This window comes from Halictus rubicundus, chromosome 6 (assembly GCF_050948215.1).
Source record: "Halictus rubicundus isolate RS-2024b chromosome 6, iyHalRubi1_principal, whole genome shotgun sequence".
NCBI lineage: Eukaryota > Metazoa > Arthropoda > Insecta > Hymenoptera > Halictidae > Halictus > Halictus rubicundus.
This window is the reverse complement of record NC_135154.1, coordinates 18,542,861-18,566,871: the sequence shown is the minus strand read 5'-3', so window position 1 is coordinate 18,566,871 and position 24,011 is coordinate 18,542,861. Positions and strand designations below refer to the sequence as shown.

The window sequence follows — 24,011 nt, the reverse complement described above, 5'->3', positions numbered from 1 at the left end:
ATTTTTTATGCGGATGGTTTTAACGCAAAACTGGTTAAAAAATTAATCGAACTCTGGAAAAGTTTTGTGTGCAATTTTTGTTCGAAGCGAATCCAAGCATCAATCAATACATGGACCATTAAACACGTCACGCGAATCAAGTATTTACTGTCAATATTAAACGCTTCTACTTTTTGAAACAACATTGGACAGCGTATAATCAGCGAATGAAAATCGCAACATCCAGGGAACATTGCGCAAAGATAAACGATTAACGGTTCGCGGCCCGCAAACTGGAAACTAACTATTGTCTCAAAAATCCTTTGTCGCCGCAGTTATTGCTTCCCTCTGCGCCGTTTCGCCCGGCAAAAAGCTAGCGAATTCAATTTAGATATTCCCGTTGTCGGGAGTTTTACGCGCAGCGGCGTACAATTATCAAGTTACACGGTATCCGCGTTTCTTGCGCGGCAAAGCAGGCGGAATTGCGTTTCCGTTCGCGCCTAATTGTACTCACGCGAGCATTGAAATTTCTGAAGTTAGCCGGCGAAAGTACCGAAACCTCTGGAGCTATCATTTTCGCAGGGCCGGCAACAACGCTGGGCATAATCCTCGGAACGAAGACATTCTACCAGCTCGCTCGCGAATTTTCGAGTGAGGTCACTCGCGTCGCTTTGTATTTCGTCTGATAATAATTTATATGCGAATTTTCGGTCGCTGAGACGAAGCATACTGTGTACAGTTCCGCGAGAGAAAGTGGGGATAAGAAGAAGAACACGAGGACGAAACAGGGCGGAGTTTTCTAGGTCCGTTTATAGCGGTAACGAGGCTTAAGATTTCAATTCTGTTTCGGGACACGTAATTATGCGCCGGGGAGGGGGAAGGCGGAGGAGGAGTGGGCAAGGAGTCTCGGTTTCCTTCGGGCCGGCGATCTTAAGCCGCTTAGTTGCCTGTAAAATAGCGAGACTGCGAAATACCGCCCCTTCCACGAGAGCCAGACGGGACAAAGAACGCGCGCGCGGATTAAACGCGGAGCCGGAGCCGGGGCCGTTTACCGCGCCCCGAAAACGGGTTATTAAAACGAAAATAATTGCCGGATGACCGGCAGGAGTATTTCGCGCGGCCCGACCCAGCCCGCCAGCGTTAATGCGCCGTTAATTTACGCGAGCAGCCACCTACCCCCGGCCACGAAAAAGTTCCTCCGCCGCTGCTAAATGCCGCAGTCTTGGCCCGCGGGCGAGAAAGACCCCGGTCAACAGCTTGTTGCGCTGGAATAATGCCGATTGTTCACCTGTCTGAAAGAGTTCACCTCCTGCGGGACATTTTTGCAAAATTTTTATGGTTCCGGGGGCGTTAACCCCTTACTTCGCGATTTTTCTTCGTCGTTGATTAAAAGTTCTCTGACATTGAGTAAAATAAGTCAGTTGCTGGCCGGACATGAGCACAAAATCAACATTAACCTTGTCGAAACTTAAGTTTCTCTTCAATCTAGTAGGATAAGTCGATCATTGGTCAGACGTAGTCTATTAGCACAGTTTCAGTGGTCCATTAATTCATTCCGATTCTAACACGAAGAGTTTCTATTATATTTTTGTGATGCTAAACAATATTAATATCGATTCGAGTACGAATAGTTCTATTCCACAGGGTGGGGCATTTAAATGAGAATAATGCCGATTGTTCACCTGTCTGAAAGTCCGAGCGCCTCCTACGGGACATTTTTGGAAAATGTTTACAGTTCCGGGAGCATTAACTCCTTACCTCGCAATTTTACTATACAGATACAGTGATTAGAAGTTCTTTGTCTTCAATTGTTTCCCGATAGACGAAAATTGATTCCTAAATATTGCTAATAAGAATTTTATTTCGATGTGGAAGATATAAATGACGTTCTTTGTTCACGAAAAAATTGAATGAGCCTGTTGGAGTAATAAGTGGAGAATTTGTATAAAGATATCTAGCTACAAGGATCACATCAATGGGACAGTTAAAGATGGAAATGGACGTTTAAGAAAAGTGTAAAAGTAGTATTAATATTTCGCGAGCGCTGGCCGAGACGGCTCGCTATCGCACACCTCCGCAAAACGAACGAAAAAGCTCCAAGCAATAAGTTCTTCGCGCACGATACAGGTAGACCGCAATAACAGCGTTCCCGCAGAAGTTTACAAACTAAATGGAACACGATTCCCGCGGTCAGAGGGTTGAAACGCTCTCTCGCGCACCAAAAACGAGAACCGCGTTGAACACGTCAGCGTTTCCCAGCTAAAAATCCAGTAAATTACGCCGCGGTATCCCCTATTTTTCAATGAATCTTTAGATTCCGTGAATTTCTGCCATTAGGATGCGTTCATGTCGGAGTTTCCAAGGAACGAACAACGTGAAGACAACAACGATATTTAGAAATGCATTCTGTTGTATAATGGTTCGCATCTTTATAATTATTTGTATTCTGGTCATTATTTGATAGCGTTACCGATGATAAATTATAAACATATAATCAAATTCTTCATATTAAAATTAACGTTGCAATTGTTCACAGTCACGATTCTCTGCCACTAAGTAGAATAAATCAATTCCTAGTCAGACACAAACACAATACAACCTTCTAACTACCTCTTCAATTAAGTAAAACAAGCCAGTGACTGGTCAGACACAATCTCCAACAAGATTAGCGAAACAAGTCAACGAGCGATCCGAATTGAACGTAAATATAAATCGTTTGAATTCCGACGTTTCCCTCGCAATCATTAATCAAGCAAACTTCCCACCACTCAATCGCAGCTCCGAAACTTGACCTCTCGCAGCCCTAAGAGCCTGAACTTCTCCTATTCAAGTGAAGGAGGTCAAAGAATAGTCAGACTGCCTCACACCGTCGCTATGTTTGCCCATCAAAAACTTCCTGTTGCGAAATTTTTCGCATTTTCACTCGCTCCAGCAACCCCTACGATCATTCTTCTTTATTATCCTCAAAACTTAATCTATTAGGCCCTCGATCTTAAACCTCGAAGTAAAACCAGTTGAAAACTTGCCAGACCTCTCGGAAAATTCGAACAAGGACAAATGACTGAAAAAATTAATGGAGAGAGATTCTCTGCGTATTTCACTTTATCCTCGGTGGAAACATGATTTACAACATTAGATTAACCCCTTGCACTACTATTTATTTTGTGATTATAGTGATTAGAAATTCTTCATCGTTCAAAAAAAAAGATTGTTTATATTTATTTTATGCCTATGTTTTCTCCAAAGGATATCAATGAACTAAAACAAAATAGAATTTTATTTCGGTTTAAAGAAAATTAATAACACACATATTTATTAAACACTGTTCAGAATCCTCATCACGAGTCTGACTCGATATTGTAGGGCAAAAGGTTAATGCAACCATGAGAGATCCTGAAATATGTGTACAATAAAAAATTACTTACACTATTTACTTACTTACACTTACATTATTTTAAAAATTGAAATCTCGATTGAAACAGATCTTAATCCTTCACTCGAACAATTCAGAGCTAGTAGAGCAAGATTAAAACTAGCCAGACTGCTTGAAAAATTCGCACAATTCCAAAATACTCAATAAACCATTGTGGAAGGTATTTTTACCCGTTCCATATTATTATGCTCCAAATCATTTTAAAAATTCATTGAATAAAATCTCGATTGAAACAGATCTTAATCCTTCAGTCGAACAATTCAGAGTTAGTAGAGCAAGATTAAAACTGGTCAGACAACTAAACAAACTCTCGCAGCTTCAAATGACTTAAAAACACCCCAGTAGAAATCCCTCCGCACGTTCCGCTTTATTATCTACAGGTCTCAGACGGTTCTTGAAGATCGAAGTGCTTACCGTCGGAAGTAGAATAGGTCGTCGCCCGATCAGACCTCGGGAACAAAGTCAATAAAAATTTCTCGGCCTGCCCGCATTCTCTCTCCTTTCGCGTTCGCTCATCAAAACCACAATTCCCTTCGAAGTGAAACGAAGTCAGTCTCGGGGGCGACGGGCTCTAGAGAGAGAGAAGGGAATGGGCGTGGAAGGGAGAGCGAAAGAGAGAGAGAGAGAGGGAGAAAGGGAAAAGGGAATCAGTGTTGCGATCATCGGGAAAGGTTTCCCGCGTACCAATGGCGGTCTGTCAATAACTGAGTCGGGCCACGCAAGCTGCGGAATGTGACGGCCCTTAAAAATTCACGGAGCCGCATTGCGCCGCCATGTCTAACACGATCACGTCCCCTAACGCCTTCAGACACCCGGACCCCGGATCGATGTCTGTGCCCGTGGATCGGGAGAAGGCCGAGATCGTGTACTCAGCCGTCGTTCGATTTCCCTGTAATCGCGTTCCTCCACCCCCGCCCTAAAATCGGCAAAAAATTCCGCCGGCAATGACGTATTTACGTCCCCCTCCCTCCTCTCTGTCTACCTTATCCGCAAGTTGCTGCGCCAAAATGAAACGAAATTCGACGAGTAACGTCCATTTTTATGAATCTTGAGTTACTGTATCTTACAAGGATTTTATCTTATTTCGATTTTACGCATTTATAGTAAAAAAGGAGAAGGTGCAACTAAAAGCTTAAATGTATTATTCCCAGAATTGTTAACCCTCAGACGACAGACCTTTCTAACAACTGTAAAATTGATGTTGCTTAGGACCGTGCACAGCTAAAAATTCGTTCTCCATTTTTTCTAGCGCACTTTGCTTTGAATGTTTTTATTTCAAATGATGCAGTAAAACGATACAATACTTTCTCTGTTTACTTGTCTACTTTTCCATTTCGTCGAGCACTTAGAAACAATAATAATTTCAGAACTGAAATTGTGGATGTTTTTTGGTGGAATCTGTAGAGCGTGTTCGATCATAAATAACGCGTTTTAAACGACGCGAAAATTGAATAATAAATGTTTGGACGATCGTGTTGACTGGATGCTAAAAAAATGGTACTATGCGCGAAAAAAAAAAGAAATGTTTAAAAACAAAATTGCTATATGAAGCAATTAATTACTAACCATTTACTAATATCGCTTATTCATCCATAAAGCGCGAATTGTAGAAAACCGTGTATAAAATATAGTACTGCCTATGAATTCCTCGAGTCTGCGAATATAAAATTTTCCAACGCATCAATAACGTCACTCTGTGACGAACATCGATCTAAACTAAAAAAAACCGTGTTGAAGAGTCACCAAAGTGCAGTGCTGCAACAAACATTTCAAAACATGGTTGACTTTATGGAAATTTGGTGTAGCGGACACAGTCGTGCGTGTAAAATAAATCTAACAGAAATAAACACAACGTTGAAATTCATCAGCAAACACGCGCAAACGAGATTCCTCGACATCGACAGACCACCCTGAAGGACGGCCGCTGTCAAATTGTGCGCGACACGAATAAGAAAAAATTCGAATCGATTCGCCGCGAAGTGGCTTCGACCTAATTCGCGAACTATTCAGTCCTGCGGAATTTCCGAGAGTTCCCCCGTCGTGACGGCCATTATTCGAAGATGTTGTCCCCTTTCGCCGAAGGTGACCCTCGATTGGCGTTCTTTGCGAACGGTCGGAGAAGCAACGCGTGCGCCGATTGGTTCGATTCTTCACGGGCGATGATCGCGGCTCGCTCATTAACCCCTCGATTGCTATTGCGGGCGGTCTGAAATTTCTCTCTCGCGCAATCAGCGATCCGAAGGACCGGTAAAAGAATTTCCTCTGAGAAAATGGGATGTATTATGGTAATCGTCGGCACTCCGGGAAAATACGGCCGCGGCTGAATTCAATGATCCTCGACTCGGTTGCTGCTCGCGTTGCGCATATTGCACACATCGCGCACATCGCGCACGCGTCCTCTTTGCGCGCGTGTTTGCCTATGCTCGATCGGACTTTACCGCTTTAACTGCACCGTTGTACAGGGTGTAACAAAATTTAGTGTCATGGTTTTGGCAGATGGTTGTGCTCCTTCGGATCGGTGGAGATTTGTTGAAAGAAATTGCCCTTTACCTTGAAATTCAAGGTCAAATCTTTTTATGCTTGTATCGCATTCTACTCGCCATGGGGACCAAACTTGTCAAAGGAACCGTAGGTCGTAACTCAACCGTTCTCTTATAAAACAATGTTAAATATTTCAACTCAAATATTAAATATTTAATATTAAATGTTAAATATTTTTTGTGTCTTCCGTTCCTCGGGTTTCTCGTTCTTTGCCATAGAATAGAACCATCAAGGTTTATCGCTCTGAATAGTCGTGCTTGATCACCGGCTTCGATATGGCCACCATTATTACGCAAACAGGTCCGTAGTCTTTCTTCCAAATTTTTGCGAACTTTTTCGTAAATGTTCGGTATAACCTGCACACGGTGAAAAGCGTGTTCGATTCGTGATTTCAATTGCTGCGTAGTTTGCGAGCTAAGGTATAATTTCCAAATGCTTCATCAACAGCATGACGCATCTGACGCACGTTGTAATTTCTTCCTCTCCTTTGCATACCTGACGCCTAACACTCACTGCACAAGAGAGCAGAAAAGATTGCGATTGTTGGCAGTGGTTATCTGAAAGTTATGATGCTTACTGTCCTCTATTTGTTTACATCCGTTCTGTTTACGAAATAATGGTGGCCAAATCGAAGCCGGTGATCAAGCACGACTATTAAGAGCGATAAACCTTGACAGTTCTATTCTGTGGCAAAGAATGAGAAACCCGAGGACCGGAAGACGACGGTGAAATATTTAACATTGTTTTATGAGAGAACGGTTGAGTTGCGACCTACGGTTCCTTTGACAAGTTTGGTCCTTGAATTTCAAGGTCAAAGTCAATTTTGCGGCAATTTCTTTTAACAAATCTCCACCGATCCGAAGGTGTACAACCATCTGCCAAAACCATGACACTGAATTTTGTTACAGCCTGTACTGTCCTTCTTTCTTTCAGAACGTTCCCTCTTTGTCGAATTCCGCGCACGTATGTACTTCCCGCGTAGTTCGTACCTTTTACGCGTCGATTAAACGTAGTGCCTCGCCTATCTCCAGACTGTTACGCTTAGGTGTCCACGGTAATAGACCCTTTTCTCTTTGAACTAATTGCCGGGAATCCACGACCCTTTCGCAGGGGTGCGAGGCTCCGTTCGGTTTACGGATCGTTCTGCCTCTTAACTTCTTCGAGAAACAACGTATCCCTGTACTGGCTAATTAATTATATTCTCTGGCTGCGACAGCTTCGGAAACGTTTCTGATACCTAGAAGCATGTCCTTTGTCCATTCAACCCTTGCGTGAACGCTCAGGATTTTGTGCGAGTTATGGCTCGCATACTTGTTCCCGCTGTACGAACTGACTCACGCGTTTGTCATTTGTACGTTCGCGCGATAATTACGCTCAGGCTCTCGCTGTGTCTCCAGGTAGATGTCCTCCGCGTTAGAACCTTTGCTCTTCTTCCGGCTAATTCCCGGGAATTGCCTGCCGTGACCCGGCAGTCTGATCCTATCGTATTACTCGACTCTTGCGTTAGTCATCGCGTAAGTAGTCAAGATTTCTGTTAGGATAGCGTTGAGAGAGTTATTCCACCGTGCCGCACCCCTTTCCGTAATTTTAATAAAATATTAATCCGGGCGAACTCTTTGGAAATGATTAGAAGTAAAATAGCAATTTGAATTGGACAGAAGTGTGTATTTCTGCTTGGGTAGCTTGTAATAAGGAAACTGTGGATTTTTATGGAAAATACAAATTTTCAACGGTAAGCAACAGAAATTAAATGGAAGTATACTTTTTCTTTTAAGAATTTTAACCAGTCGAAAATAGCATCGCACTGCTCGTAGATTTTTCTTTTCGCAATTTTCTATTTTACCAATTTAGTCTCCAAAGTACTCCAGTCTTCCTTGACCTACTATCTTCATTCTAAGACGAAATTTCTAGACAATTAAGTGAAAATTCCTAGGCTGTTTCAAAGCTAAAACTGTATTCGATTATTTTCTCTGTCAAAGTTCATCAGAATGTTGAAAAGAAAACGAACAGCCGAGGCTCGTTAGAATCGATAAGTTATCTTAGCTCGGACGAAACGCTTGTCGGGCAGCAGCCATTAATAATTAATTAATGTAACTGATTAGCAGCCGCCGGTGTATCAATGTTCATGCATCATCTCAAGTCAGAAACAGCCGTAATGCGTTCGATATCTGCGTATGCATAATTCACTGATAAGTTATTGTTTCCCGGCGGTAAATCAACCCGGCCTGGCAAACTTTCAGGAAACGGTTGATTGACAACTGCAATCTTGCTTAAAATTCCACCAGGACACTTTATTTTATCCACTCGCAACAACACTCCAAGTACCATTTTAGACAACTCTCATGGCTAGTTAATTACATTTTTCCTAAATCCATCTTACGCGTTTTGTAATATCTAGACTAGAATAGTAACGACGATCAAACACAAAACAATGACAATATCGAAAGCATTTATCGGTCATCAATTAAAATGATTAAGAAAAAGAAATAAATGTCTATGTAGCCCCTCTATCTTGCAATTAACTAAGAAGTCCGCAGTCTAGATACTACACACTGATTAAACGACATCGTTTCCATGAATAGTTTCATTATAGAGGTCCGTAGCACATTCCAAGCTGCACATTCGTGCACACCATAAAGATCCGGCTTAATCGTCGTTCGCGGAACCGTTGCATGATCAAACATAATCCTCCGGGCCAATAAAACTTTGGAATAGCGTCTCTCATTTCAGTTAATCCACAATACACAGAACCATTTTGTCAGATGTGGTTAGAAGTTTGATAGTAATGTGCTGCTCTATATTCTTGCCGCACATTTTCCTACGGGGAATTATAAAGCTAGCCTTACTTGAACGGCCGCGGTATTCATGCGGCTCGATTCGAACGCGCAGAAGAACTTTCGGAATCGGAAAAGTTTCCCCCGGCCTGTTCTTGGATACAGAGCAAGTTAATTGTCCCGTCTCGTTTCTTTTCCGACGATTATTTTACCGGCCACCGAGTACATAATTTAACGGGACGTCCTCGATAAAGGCGGAATGTTTAAAACCACCGTTGGCGTTCGAACAGGCTCCGTAGAAACGCAAAAGTTAGTTAACGCATCTTACAAAAATATTCGTCTTAAGCTGTTCGTAATTTTTTTTTTCTAGGTCTCAACAAACACTCGATCACAATTTATTTCTGTTAAGATTTTATTTACTGTCCGCAATATATAAGTTTATGATTAATCAATTTTTTATTATTTTGTAAATTCTGCAGTTTTGATGTCAAAAATGCTGAAACACGAAAATGCTTTTTTAGAATACAGTACATCTTCTATATTTATATTTCAGGAGAGGAAATACTCTATAAATCGCACTACAAACAACAGTAATTTATCGCGAGCTTTAAAATTACTTATTTGCAACAAATGTTCAGCGTCCCATTTTCATCATTTAAATATACCATTGAACCACCACGTATTTAAACTTACAAAATTAATTTACCTGTAGGAATACAATTATTTACATGTCCAAGAAAATCATCATCTCACAATGTTTCCGATAAAATAAATGTTTCCGGAAAATAAAAATGATCATTGAATAAATTGAACGAGCTACGGCCCTTTCAAAATTACTTTTAAAGATCCGTATAATAACTACAGCACGCACAGAATGATTGTTGTTCGCTCGAGATACGTCCACGAAGAAACTGTTTAGGTTCGCGGTACGGATTCCGCCGGCCATTTCGTGCACAGCTTCCCTTTGTAATAATATTGTGCCAGTGACGACTGAATTATGCATTCGGGTAACATAAATCGCTCCCGATAGTTAGCAGAGACACTTGGCACGTAGCGGGGCCATAGGCGATGCGTCATTAATGCTTAATGGACAGACATTAATTCGTTATTGTCAGTGGAGGGAGCAATCGATAGTAACTTCCGGCGTGGCTCCATGCGAGACCGCGCGGACGTTCGAAACGACACGATACGTCCCAGCGAGGCGGAGGACGTTCGGATAAAAACGGATACCTGGCGCGATGACATCAAATGCTCGACGGTCACTTTGACACACCTCTGGGGAAGAGCTCTACTTCCCAGCTGGAGAGCGCCGGAAAATAAAGAGAGCTGTCGAGGACAAACGCGCGAGAGACTCTCCTCTCCTAAATAATTCTGCTTCTCCAAAAACTTGCGCTGCCCGGCCAAAACCGCTTGGAATAGACGACTGCGTCAATAATCGTTACAGCGATTTCTCTGTCTATGTCGCCGAGGCCTGGATGATAAACGTCGCGGAATTATCCCCACTACCTCGGCCCCGTGAGGGGCCACAAAGCTCGAGAGGCCTCGGACGCTGAGGAATGTAAGCATAACACGGGATATGTCTCCTGGACGATATATGTCGCTGGCGAGACCCGTCTTGTTGACACATATCGCGAATTTCTGACTGGGAAATATGTGGGTGAAAAGCTACTTTTGTTTTCGTGCCACGAGAAAGCTTCTTAACCAATAATCCCAGAAAAATTGCTAGATTGTGTCAGCGTAAGTGTCTTTTCGATGCAGATTTTTATTTTCAATTTATCAAACCCAGAATAAGAGGGAAATGTCTTTTATCGCCGGAAGACTCTTTGTGGAAGAACTGAAATTAACATACTACTATTTTTTGTGAATACGCACATCTTCCTATATATTATAGTTCCCGACGTGTACCGCAAATGCATAAAAATTCAAAGTGTCATTGTCACTGCTACGGCAAGCTGCGTTCAGCTAATTTCCGGGAAGTTGGTCAACGAGAAAAGTGATGTTCACGAATTAACTATGAAAAATAGAATTTGCAGTTAAAAATCAGGGAGAATGGGTTCGATTATTTCGTCGAGGAAAAGGAGACGCAATGCGAACTGGGATCGCACTGAAACGTTACAGGCGGCAGACACAGGCATCGACTCTTGCGTGGATGTCGTTCAATATTTAAAAAACCGCCTCGATCCGAGAATCTGCCCCCGGGGGCTGTCAATAAGCGTCGCATCGGCGAAAATTGGCGAAAACGCTCGCAGCACGCATCTCAGGGGCGCGCGTCAAAATTAAATAGAACGGAACGATGGGCGGGAGACGCGATATTCGCGTCAATCGACCGTTCACGATGGCAAATAAAGGCGCAATAATCCCGAAGGCATCCTCGCCGGTTTACGAGAGAGTCAGTCCATGGGCCGTTCGGGAAAAAGGCTGCCGGGGAACAAGCGTGACAAGGAGGATTTGCGTGGCGGGAGCAGAAACGGCCCGGTAAACGGTCAATTTTTATTGCAAATATCCCCGGAGGACGTGACGATTCCCCGATTTATCGTTCTCATAATGCAGCGAATATATTCGTACCCAGGCAGTGTGTGTAACGAGCCCGAACCAATAACCCCGGTAAAGAAAAAAGAGAATTTAGGTGTTCCTCGTCTGAGGCGTGGCTTTTTAACGATGATCGTCAAAAGAGGAAATGGAAATGCTCACCGTTTTATGGATAGGACGTTATTGAACACCAACAGGTATTTTTTTAGTATGTGTTATTAGGGTGTAGATTAGAAACACCGTTTAAATAATATGCAGCCTACAAATGACAATTCGTTCATACATCAAATGCCGTTAAAAAATACAGCACATCAATAAACTTGGACTCATTTTAAAGCTTGAATCCTCTATTTTCTCAGCCAATCGTTCATTTCTTCCGACAAAAATTTTTTATGACACAGCACGTGAAAAACTGAGGACACATTTCCTGGAAAATGCTGCAAGTCTGTAGAAATATTTAAAAATTTTCCCATGGATCAATCTATCATAGATTTGAAGATTGAAGCTTCCCCTTTCCAACGAGACCTCAAAATTTGATGCATCATTTTTTTTTTTTGGTCGATCTATTCAGTTTTGAGTGAAGGGTGTACCGCAAAATTTACACGACCAAACTTGTTCCTCGTTTTTGTGCCATAAAACGGTAAAAAAAAATCGTACTTCAAATTGTGAGGTCTCGTTGGAAAGGGGAAGCTTCAATCTTCAAATCTATGATAGATTCATCCACGGGAAAAATTTTTTCAAGTTTCTACAGACAATTGAATTTGTACGTGCGATGCAAAGTTTTCCCAGGAAAAAATGAACGACTGGTTGAGTGAACAGAGGACCCCATCTTTAAAATAAGCCCACATTTATTATCGAACTATTTCTTTTTTTAACGAAACTACTGCTGTTTGACCGTCCCGAACTTTTCGAGAATTTAAATTTTCGAGACTGAAAATGCGCAGGGTGCACAGTGCATTAAATAATAAGTCGCAAACGGAAATTCTAAAATAATGGCAGTATGAAACGAGAAGTAAGATGCTAGTTCCGCGAGGGTCCCAACGGGGTTCAGTTTTGACAAACGATCGGCCAGCGATACGGTCGCGATTCGCGAAGAAGTTGGCCATTATTTCGAGCAGTCTCCTACGATTTTTATTCGACTAAGACAGCGGACGGGGAAAGTAGGAGAGCGTAACCCGGTATGTTCTGACAAAAGATCCCATGCGACCCCGCGCTCGGGACGGAAGTCTCTATCGGGACGGTTCTTCTAGAAATTCAATAATACTTTGTACATAGTGGCGGAAAGTAAGAGAACGTGTACGTACATAGAGAGTAGACCGAGGAAGACGAAAGGCGGAACAGAGGAGAACAGGGGCTAACCTTTCATTGATTAGATCACTCAGGAAATTCTATGCGATATCCGGCACTCGGGGCTACGGGAACGTCAGAAACTTTTCTGAGAGACTCGGACATACTTCTACCGTCGCGACATGTGCGAAATGTTTAAAAAAAAACCCCGTGAAGCTCTAGTTGTCGTCGGACTGCGAGTTCTTGGAAGAATTTACATTTTCGTAGGTACAATTCAATTTCACGCTTGTCAAGATCCTATTTATTCCTTAACATGTTTGTCTTACTAACAAAATACATTGTTCCATTATTTTTGTTTAAATCGTAACCAGTGTTACTCTTTTACCACTATTTTGAAATCGATAAAATTCATTTGCTTAAAGAAACAGATTCGGCAAACCTTGTTGAACGTTTCTATTTTATTTTTTGGAAATCTTTGAATGCCACAGTGACTTACACGGTTATTTATATATTTTTTAATTCGAAGTTGAGTACAAAAGTATTTCATTTTTTTTTTTAGAAATTTACGAATGATACCATGAGTCCTACGTGTATTTGTATATTTTTTATTTTACAGTTAAAATGCATTTATACCATTTTTGTCGTAATGTTAGCATAACTGATTTATATGCAATTCTGACAAATAAATGCGGCCTCTCTTTATGAATGAATGTATGAGCCACTGTATGAATGCATAAAGATCGTATATTTTTATTTCACGTATATTTTTATTCGCATCACCGTACTTGAATCGTTTCCGTAAAAATTCTTATCGAAAAGAAAATTATTAAGTATTATTGCTATCATTCAACTGGTTGTCACAGAGTTATATTTTTGTCCACTACTTTCAGCACAGTCGGGTTAATAATAAAACTCTTTACACCGAAAGGATAAATGAAAATAAAAGTGATAATTCTTTCGATAAAATGGCTAGTAAATTAGGGTCGAACCAGCCAGTAAATTATGCGACCAGCGACCCAGCGATTACACCGGGCGTCAACGGTTAATTGCCGGCCAACATTTCATCAATAAGTTGCGATTCTGTAACAATAATAACAGCGCCGGCACGGCTCGTTTCATATAGTAATCATAATAAAGTTACGATCTCCATATTGGTGTACCAGAGGCAATCCAGCTGCGGCCTTTGTGCGCACGAAAATTATTCAGGCCCTATGGAAAATGCAAATCGAACAGAGCCTATTATCGATGATTATTACTCTCGTCGCGATAACAGAATTTTGATCTCGGTCGCTTAGAACAAGACCTCCGTGAATCGTCCATAATTATTCGAACGACGCCGCTCTCGTAATCCTGAACGGAACCTACCGGCTTGCTGAATGGAATTCGCAAAACGCTGACGCGTGTCGTGCCCGCAAAATCACGCGCGCGGACGCATACCGCAAATTGCTCGCGTCCAAGGCACGTGGACCCCGCGAAATTTCCTTCGAATTTCACATTGCAAAATGAAACACTGACCCACCGAAATTTTAATCTTTCTGTTCGGCCGATCCGCTTGCCGTCATTCGCGGTTTTCGAGATTCACGAAACCCTCCAAATACCATCAACTGCGCGCGCAGAATCTTGGAGAACGCAAAATGGAGTGAGCCATTTTGATTTTGTAAGATAAATAATAACAAGACCTTCCTTCAATACATTGAATAAGCTAGCAGAAGATTCATAGATATTCTTAATGCTAGAACTACCAAGCCTTACAATAACAACAAAATTGCATTTGTTTAGATCCCGTACCAGTTCTGTATAAATATCTACTTCGATAGAGAAGTTTATTAGAAAATTTTCTCATGAAAACGTATTTATAATTTCATTATTTCTAAAAGAACAAATTAGGAGCAAGTCATTTCGACTCATTCGGTACATCTAGTGTTAAATTAATGTTATCTTTCTATTGTTTTAAATAACCTATCTATTTTTGTCGTTATACATAAAATCCACAGTCGACAGAACATTATACGTTCCAGTTTCCGTTCATACTTTCGTTGTAACAACACGTGAATAATACATAGGATATGATGTATTATTGGCAACATGTTTGTATATTATGCATCCCAGTTCATATTTTAGAAATAATATGCACGGATGCACTAATAACACGCTAGTCAATCAACAAAGTGTTCTAACTAGTTTTGCAACATTATGATACATCAACTTAGACTTTAATTAATGCAAAAACTGCTCCACTGTTCGTGAAGCACAAAAATGTGCACAGTTGCGAAATTAGATGCTCCATTCATTATTTTATTAGACTAGTATTATGAATTAAACTACAAGTTGTTGGAAACGTATGTATATATCTGCAACATTAATATTTCATAAACGAGGCTCGCCAACGTATTAATATACTAGACCGACAATAAAATATTCTAACTATATTTGAACACTATGTTCCAATAACAATTTGAACCAAGCAGAAGCTGCTTCCTTATTTATTGAACATAAAAACATGAACTAGTGCGAAATTGTGGGTTCACCAGTAACGACACACAAATATTTCCTTCCTGATTAATAGTCGCTCGCATAAAATATTTCTTGGTTTCTGTTAATTATCGATGCTCCGCGAGAGAATCTCCTTTTTCATGGGCATCAAGGCGGTAATGAAGAACTCCTCCGAAGTTAATTTCGCGAATATTTCCCGTTCATACCGGTAATAAAGATGCAGCCTCTCGATGATGCACAGCTATGATAGTACGATAGCTTCCTGCACATGCTCCCCGCACTCTATGTATATTCTATGTACATACACAGACGCGCGCACGCACGCACGGATACACACACGTATATTATTATGTATTATATATCGTCGTGAAATCCGACGCTGCCTATGCTGCGGTTGACAAGGACTTGGGAATGACGCAGGCACATCGATTGTATCATTAATGCTTAATCACGGATAGTGCACCGTAATCGTGTTACCTTTGTCCTGTACGAATATTAGATACCCCGGTCGATCACTCATCGTCAAAGTCGGCCCCGAAAAGCTCGAACTTATGGCAAAGCTAGGCTGAGAGGATGCATTCCGATCGAAAACTTTCCTCGGTTAGGCCAGTCCGAGGAGAAACGCAGAGAAATTAACAAGTATAGAATAATTCCAGATTTAAACAATTATTTTCGAGATCAGTATCCGAGTATTCTTTATATTTCTCACGAAGAATGGCTTGGAAGCTTCGTTAGAAAGGATGATTGAATTATGAGACAAGCTTGCCGGCATCTGTGATCATGCGGGGACCTTAATGAGGTCAGCTTGACAAGGTGCAGTGACAGCGTGCAGAATGTTCGGAACGCTTCGGCACACTGATTCATCTTTCCTGAAATTGTCTGTATATCGATACTGATAGATAAGAATTTTTTGGAAGATTAGATTTATTCGATTATATATTTATTAATGCTAGGTTTACGGGATCCGTCGAAATGAGGCGTTCTGATATTTTTCATTTACAATTGTTGAGATTGTGAACTAAGGCCCCACTAAAAATTGCCTATTGTTTAACACAATTTTTACATCGCTGTGCTTGTCTCTAAGAAATTTATAAAAATTCAACTGTACGAGTTACAGTGATAAACGTCGTACGTATAAAAGGAAATAAATCATGTTTTCTGCTTTAAAATTAACGTTAGACGATTTGCGGTGTAACTTGTCAGGAGAAAATTTGAAAAAACTCATGTTTGTCACATTAAATTTTCATTGTAACGATTAATTGCATGAATAAAAAATTTGGTAAATAATTGGTTGTCTACCATTTTACAGGTGTACTATTTAATAATAACTATTACAAATTTCCTTCATCAGTCCTTATCGATAACTGTTATTAGCAATCGAAATAAGTTTCTCTCATCGATAACTGTCATAAGTGATCAAAATGAATTTCTCTCAACGATAACATTTACCAAGAAGAGACAAAATTTTCGGTTACTTCTAATCCTTATTCGCAACCAATACGATTTTAGTCGATGAAATACTTGTTATTCCATGACTTTTTGTTCTTTTTGGTTATAACAGTTATGGTCCCTGGTCGAAACAGTTTCGAGTGCGAAGGGTTGAAATTATGAGTTAATTGACAGAAACGCGTATGTTTGTTTTTCAGTCAGCCCGGTCTGTCACCATGGACAGATGAAGGTCTTCGGGGTGGCCCGGCAGGAGACCGCACGGATACCATGCGAGCTTGTGGCGAATCCACCGGAAGTGTCGTTCACTTGGAGGTTTAATAACACAATGGAGGCTGTGGACATACCCCAGGCGCACGTCACCAGCGAACGGACCCGTTCAACAGCGTCTTACACCCCCATGACGGAGTTGGATTATGGGACTCTACTTTGCTGGGGCACGAACGATCAGGGTACTCAGCTCGAGCCTTGCGTTTACCACATCGTCCCAGCCGGTGAGTAACGATCAATTATACACGATCCTCGTCACATTTTATCTTGGCCTGCAACGATTCATTCAATTAACGTAATCTGGATCGTTCCGTTCGGAGTTATTGTGTAAAAGAAGATTTTTCATTATTAACACGTTCGTCGCCGCGTTACCCATATGTGGGTGACGGAATTATTTGTGCAGGTTTTAAAATGAATTTTTACGTTGATATATTCATTGTACTAAACTTGATTAGAATCTGTAACATGCAAGAAAGTTGGAGGATTACTCAGTATCATACATTTAATTTTTTGCAATTTTTATTTCATTGGAGAACTTGCTTTGATTTGAAATCTTTGTTATGAAATCTTTGGGGTTTCTAGTTGGGCGTTCAAAGTGTTAATCATTCAACTATTAACAGGCTTCCGGTAGATAAACCGTGAACAATTCATTAATCTTCGTAACAATCGAAGCATTTCCAGTTCAGTTATCATAGAAATAATGTATCGAAATCTGAACGGGAACAGACCACTGAATTTCCTCCCGACAGACGTAAAATGAAAGAGAAATGAACTAAAGCTGGTAGACTCGGAGAAAATCTACACAGGCCCTGTCTACGCTTTATTCTCTCCAGTTTCAACGTCACGTCATCGACCGTTCTCGAATGCGACGGGAAACGGCGCGAATCCCAGTCGATTTCGAATTCTCTCCTACCGGAGGAACACGCGAAAACAATTTCGACGTTAATTCGACACCGAAAAATTCGCTCTTCACCACCACCACCACCACCCCCCCCCCCCTCTCTCTTGGCGCATCCCGTTGTCCGTTCGGCTTCAGCCGAAGAAAAACTGCATAAGAGGGAGCATCTCCCTCGCGGTGGAGAAATAATGCGGCGTTGAAATTGTGTCCGCGGGAGATCTACCGCTGGCCCGGTACTTTATGGAAAAACTTGCTTTTTAATTATGTAACAGTCCGCGCGCAACGGAGGAAATTAAGATTTTAGTAAATATAAATCGCCGGGATTTATGGCGGAGAGACGCGCGCAAAGTAATCCGCGTAGAAGTGTCTCTCTCTCTCTCTCTCTCTCTCTCTTTCTCTCTCTATCTCTCTCTCCCTCTCGCTCTCTCTCTCAAGAGAAGAGGAAAAAGAGGCTTGATAGACGTAAATTAGATTTAAAAAGTTTCCTCATTATGCAGATTAGAAACAACGACGTCCGTTGCCGCCGAGGCAGCTGGACGTCGTCGACTGTTCCTTTTTGGTGCCGTCCTGCTTCTCTGACCTCTTAACGAGACGTAACTCGACAGAGATGAAGAGAGGACGAGAAAGAGAGAAAAGAGAGAGAGAGAGAGAGAGAGAGAGAGAGAGAGAGAGAGAGAGAGTAAGTGCTCGTTCCATTCGAAACGGCTGAATTACAGGCGCCATTTCTCCCGGACGAACGATCACCAGTAAATAAGATCCCCGTATACGCGCGCGTCATGGCGCTGATATAGAGCCTTTCCCCCGAACCTTGGTCCTCGGACTAGCTGTTCCCCCCTTTGCGGCGCACGTGCGCTTCCACCGGGTTCCCGTTCTTCTACGGTGTTATCTGTGATCATTGGACGATTCCTGATGATAGGGAATACGCTCGCTCGCCTTCGACTCGAAAATGGATTCGAGGAAATCCGAGAACTTTGCCACCGACTTCAAATGCACCGACTTCAGCATGCTTCGAATGCTGACTCTTAGCATTCGCATGACGGCTCTGTGCGATTTACTGTACACTCGTAAATAATGCCACAATTTCATGCTGTACAAAAATTTCTATTAACTTTTCATTTCTACAATTTCTTTTCTTTTTTTTTTTCTATTTCGCAGCTATTTTACTCGGGCTAGCAAGCCTAATGACGGGAATAGAATTGAATTGTATGACGTTGAAGCAAGTTCTGAAATAAAATAGAGATAATACTTCGAACTGCAGTTGATTCGTCCATTTTTATTATAAATACATAAAATCTGCAGACTAGTTGTAATCTATTCATTAGTAGCAAGTGGACAGTTTCTGAGGAGTCGACTACGTTCTCACCTGTGTTCGTGAGAAAACATACACACAACGTGCACACCTGAATAACTTTTACATTTTTTGATATAAGAAGAAACGTTTCAGACAAAAGTTGTCTGGTTTCGAGGGGTTCATTATGTGGTGTACATTAACATTTCTTCAGATGGAGATGCTTAGGAGATTTGAAGGTGAACATTATTTTTTTAAATAGAACCACATATTTTTGAACTCCTACGATTGTAGACCTTCTCGAGACAATTTCAACGATATAGTCGTTCAAGGTCATTTAAGGTCATAAACGGGAAAAAGGATGGAGAATATAAATTCACTGTGACGTAGTGGGATGTTTTCAGCTTTATTCATGAAATCAAGCTGAAAATGTAAACGAAGTGCTTAAATCCAAAATAATCTGCTACGGTAGATGCTCAAAATGGTGACCAGCCACAGAAAGACAGCGTCCGAATCACTTTGTTTATACATTTCGAATTGACTCAGTTTGATTTCATTAATAAAGCTGAAAATATCGACACTGTGCATTTCTGTTTTTCATCCTTTTTTACGTTTATAACCTTGAATGACCTTGAATGACTATATCGTTGAAATTGTCTCAAGAAGGGGAGTTCAAAATATATGTTGACCAAGTTGACCTTCAGATCTCATGAGCACCTCCATCTGAAATAGGTTGTTAACTTTTGTCTGAACAATTTCTTCCCCTACATCAAAAAATCTAGAAGTTATTCGGTTTGCTTGTCTTGGGTGCCGCACCCAATATTTGAAAAACGTCATGGGGAACGTCATCCAGAGCAAGCAGGAGTCTCTATCGAATCACTGCGGTATGCTGCAACGCCGCTAGAAACCGGTGCATCGAGGTTGCAACTGAAGAAGGTCTTGCTCCGCTGTTCTCGGGATCTCCTCGGTGATCTTCGGTTTGCAGCTGACTTGGTCGGGCAGGTTTGATCCTAAGAGGGTCTAAAAAGACGGGCGAATGAGCTGCAGGCAGAAAGCGCGAAGCGCGTAACAGCCGGCGAAAGGCAGTCAGCTCGTATAAAGGCGCGTCAATACGTCACAAATGCGGTTCAGTGCCGGGCGAGAGCTCTAAACCGTCGGGATGGGCCAATAAAAACCGCCCATTAAGGAGAACCGTTGCATATAAAACCCAGTTCGGCTGAGTTCGGTTCGATTCGATACGGGGCGGAGCCCTGGGTCCGGGGGAATGCCCGCGCAAAACCTAAACCTCGTTAGCTCGTGCCGGTTGATTAAAGACGACGAAACGCCGCCGTTTCTTAGATAGCGAGCAGCATTTTGGCCGGGGAACGCGCGTCCCCGACGATCCCCCCCGCCATCTTTGTATTCCGTTCTCGTAGTTGGTGAACGTTTGTCGCGACAGTTTTCTCGAACCTTTCACCAGCTACTACCGTACCCGACGCCTTCGACGCGAGCCAATCACGCTGACCTATCTCCTCTCGACGGGAGGACACGAGATTCGGTTTCGTTTATTCCGGGGGAAACCAGGGAATCTTTACGGCGACTTTAACTGCTGATTGTTAAACCCGACCCTCTCCGCCCGCCGGATGACGAAAACAAAATAGTGGACGGCCAGCGTCGTCTCTCGGACTGTTCTCGGCCCTAAAACCCCTTAATAGGGGAGGTTTCGACCCCCAGTCTGACGCTAACGGAACGTTCATCTCGCCGCTGAAACGTTTTCTTATCTTATCTACACTCGAATCGAGTTCGTTCAGAATTTTGGAAGATTTTTCCTAAAAATCACTAATCACTGTATATTAGACTGCGAATGTTATGGAGCGTGTACTATTTGCAATTTTTTAATATCATTAAAGAGAGAACGAACTTTTCATTCGGCCCTTATCTTTCGTAATTAACGCAGAACATTTTCATTTTGCGTAAAAGTACGCAGTCTAGTAATTCAGTTTTAAATTCTCTGGAGGATACAACAAATTTTTTTCATCAGCTGGACCGTATATGTGGCGAGTTAAAGATGTCTCCGTGAGACCCATGGTTTTCCATAAATGTTTGCCTTAAGAGGTTACTTATTTACTTTCGAACGATAGAAAAATAAGAGACATTTGATAATTTATTTTGTACGCGAATTTATATTTTATTAAGAAATCAATATGTACACCTTATTGTGTGGAGTTTGGATAGTATTTCCTGAAAAATTCAGATAAATATCTTTAACTGAAACGACGTGGCAGCCATTTCTGCGAAACATCGTTTGTACTATCACTATCACAATAGTTAAATTTTATCTTGAAATAAAAAAACCAGGCGAATCCTCAATTTTTAAAGTAATTGAAGCTATTTAACGCACAACAACATTGATTTATGAAACAATAAAAATTGATATTTTTTTGACACATTAATTTAGTCTCTTCTATGGAGGTACTTGTTTTGGACAGTGAAATGACATCGTATACGTGTGTTTGAGAGGACGATGGTGAATTGCATCGTTGCCATAAGGGGTTTATGCGGCAAAGCTAGGGTGAAGGTAGCTTGACTCTTCTGACCGCTAGGATGTTGTCTCTTGGGCACATTTTGGCTGTGTGGTTGTGAGAAACCCATTAGCGGGATTGCACCCTTTCCAATCAAATACTAGCTTAAGGCTAGACAATGCAGAGTGTACAATCTTCCCACAATTCCTTGATCCGTTATACCATCGCTGGGACTTGATCCTCGGTAAAAGGGTACTAACGTCTGTAGCTAATCTAACTCTTAAATTCAATAGCACTTGGGAACAATTGGCTTAATTGTTTCCTCTGAAAAGCGAAATATTGCGAAGTGTACTCTTCCACAAATTCTTCATTTAACAGAGAAGATTTCCAATCTGGAAATTCACAGCCATTTTTGTGCAAATTTACTCCAAATGATTAAAATAATAAATCAATTTTACTTGATAGATAAAAATTACAAAAGAAAATCTTAGAACTACTGTTCTATTTTCTCTCCGAGTTAAAAAATAAAAGAAGCCCAAGATTCATTATAATGCTTTCACAGACGTTCGGACTTGTAGCATTTTTTGGGAGTGAACGATCAATTGAAACAAAAAAGTATTAAAATCAGTCCGAGTTTATTATTCTTCTTTTTTTAACGAAATTATAGGTTTTGAGACTTCCGCAATTATTTTCGAGAACAGGAATCAAATTCAATTGCTCCTGGAACAGCCTTAAAAGTTCTAATTATTTATTTCTACAAAGCTAGACAAAACAGTAAACTTGTAAAGTATGCCGCGAACCAATCGATTAAATATCAAAGACTGGTCCACCCTAGAAGCTAACTGAGACACTTAGCCCTTTGCACTCGAAGCTATTTTAACTCCAAAACGAAGCATTTCTTCCGACCTAAAATATTTCCACATATTTTTGGTCATGTTATACATACAAACATGGCACAATTTACTCGTACAATAATAACATGTTTAGTCATTTATTAAATAGAAAGAAACTTAATAATGTGAAAAATATTTTGAATAACGATACAGCAATCTTTAGTGGTGCCTTATAGGCACCATTCGAGTGGTAAGGGTTAGAACGTCCTACAACAGAGGAACCAAATCTTCCAATTATCTACATCTACAAAGCCAGACTTGTAGAGACAGACAGTCTCGAACCCAGTGATCAACCGATAAAAGACCAGACCCTGAAAGACCACGAAACGAAGCGAAGCGAAGTCATAGCGTCCCCAGTCGAGAATCTCGAGTCTCAGAGATCGTACAAATGATTTACTTTTCCAGGTCACCCGGACACGCCGCACAATTGCTCTCTTCAGAACCAGACGACGGACTCTCTGTACATGGAGTGCACGGAGGGTTTCGACGGTGGTCTGCCGCAGAATTTCACGATCCAGGTGGACCGTGAGGCGGGTAGCGCGCGTAGCAACGGCCCGGCGAAGCCCAGCAGAACGGTGTACAACCAGACGAGCAAAGTTCCGTCGTTCTCGGTGAGCAACCTGGAGCCCGGGACCAGCTACGACGTCTACATATACGCGAGCAACAGCAAGGGTCGCAGCGAGACGGTCCGGTTCCGTGCCACCACCCTGAACCTGCCCGAAAGGCGAACAGGTGAGTTAGTCCCTCCTTTGAGAGAGCGAGGCCGAAGGACACCCGTGTAGATCGGCCGCCAGAGATCGATCGATCGATCGGACGACGACGATCTCCGTCGGTGAATCGTCGACGGCGCCGGATCCGGATCTGACGATGCACAACACTCTCTTGCGATTTCCTTTGAGCACTGTCTGCTACGCTGCACGGCCTTGCATCGTAGAGCTCACGTGATTATCTATATTTCTTCTTAGTACTGCTCCTTGATCCTCTGTCTCCCTCTATTCGACCCTTCTCCCTTCTCTCTCTGTGTGTCTCTCTTTCTCTTTCTCTCTCTTCAACGCGCGCGCGATACCTTGTCCTTCTTAGACTACCACCCTTATCCCTTTATTTACGATCCGACGGGGGTTGAGAACGAGCGAACGCTGCAATACGCGTATCGATCAGCCTTCCGTGGACGGACTTGAGCAAAAAGGATCCAGCAGTTTTTCTTGAGAACCACTCTGCTGGATCAACGATCGTTTCGACGAACGTGTCGCCGATGCAGTTAGCGGATCGATTGCACGGGAAAGTGTTTGCCTTCCGTTTAGTACTCGTTTTTCTGACGTTTGTCTTCTTAGCTTGACTTCGCGGCGGCTGCGTGGACTTTTTAGAGCCCTCCTTGGACATTTGTACCGGAGTTTCTGGATCGTGAGGACTTGACTGATCTGACCTGAGCTTTTTCGAATTGCAACAATTCTGCATTTTATAATCCATTCTGCTCAAGCGTTATCCTACGACTCGACGATTAACACTAGGTTTACGGGGTACTAAGAGTGATCGTTTTAAATTATCAGTTGTTTTTTAAATATTGTATAGCCAGAGAAATGAATTTGTTGAATAATTCTCAATAATCTCAATAATAGTGAATTAAAAATAGTCGAATCCGTCCTTTTTTCCGGGCCCCCGTAAACCTAGTGTTAATCATG

At 41.8% G+C, this 24,011-nt stretch overlaps 1 protein-coding gene across 3 annotated transcripts in view; it reads left to right on the top strand.

The window, feature by feature from the left end:
* The window catches only part of LOC143354794 (neural cell adhesion molecule 2), a 472,552-nt gene that overhangs the window by 418,693 nt on the left and 29,848 nt on the right, over nucleotides 1–24,011 (top strand). For all 3 annotated transcript variants that reach the window (XM_076789122.1, XM_076789121.1, XM_076789120.1), the window contains exons 10-11: nucleotides 16,683–16,976; nucleotides 22,738–23,064. In XM_076789122.1, coding sequence (XP_076645237.1) covers nucleotides 16,683–16,976; nucleotides 22,738–23,064 — 621 coding nt within the window. The remainder of the gene's footprint in view (nucleotides 1–16,682; nucleotides 16,977–22,737; nucleotides 23,065–24,011) is intronic.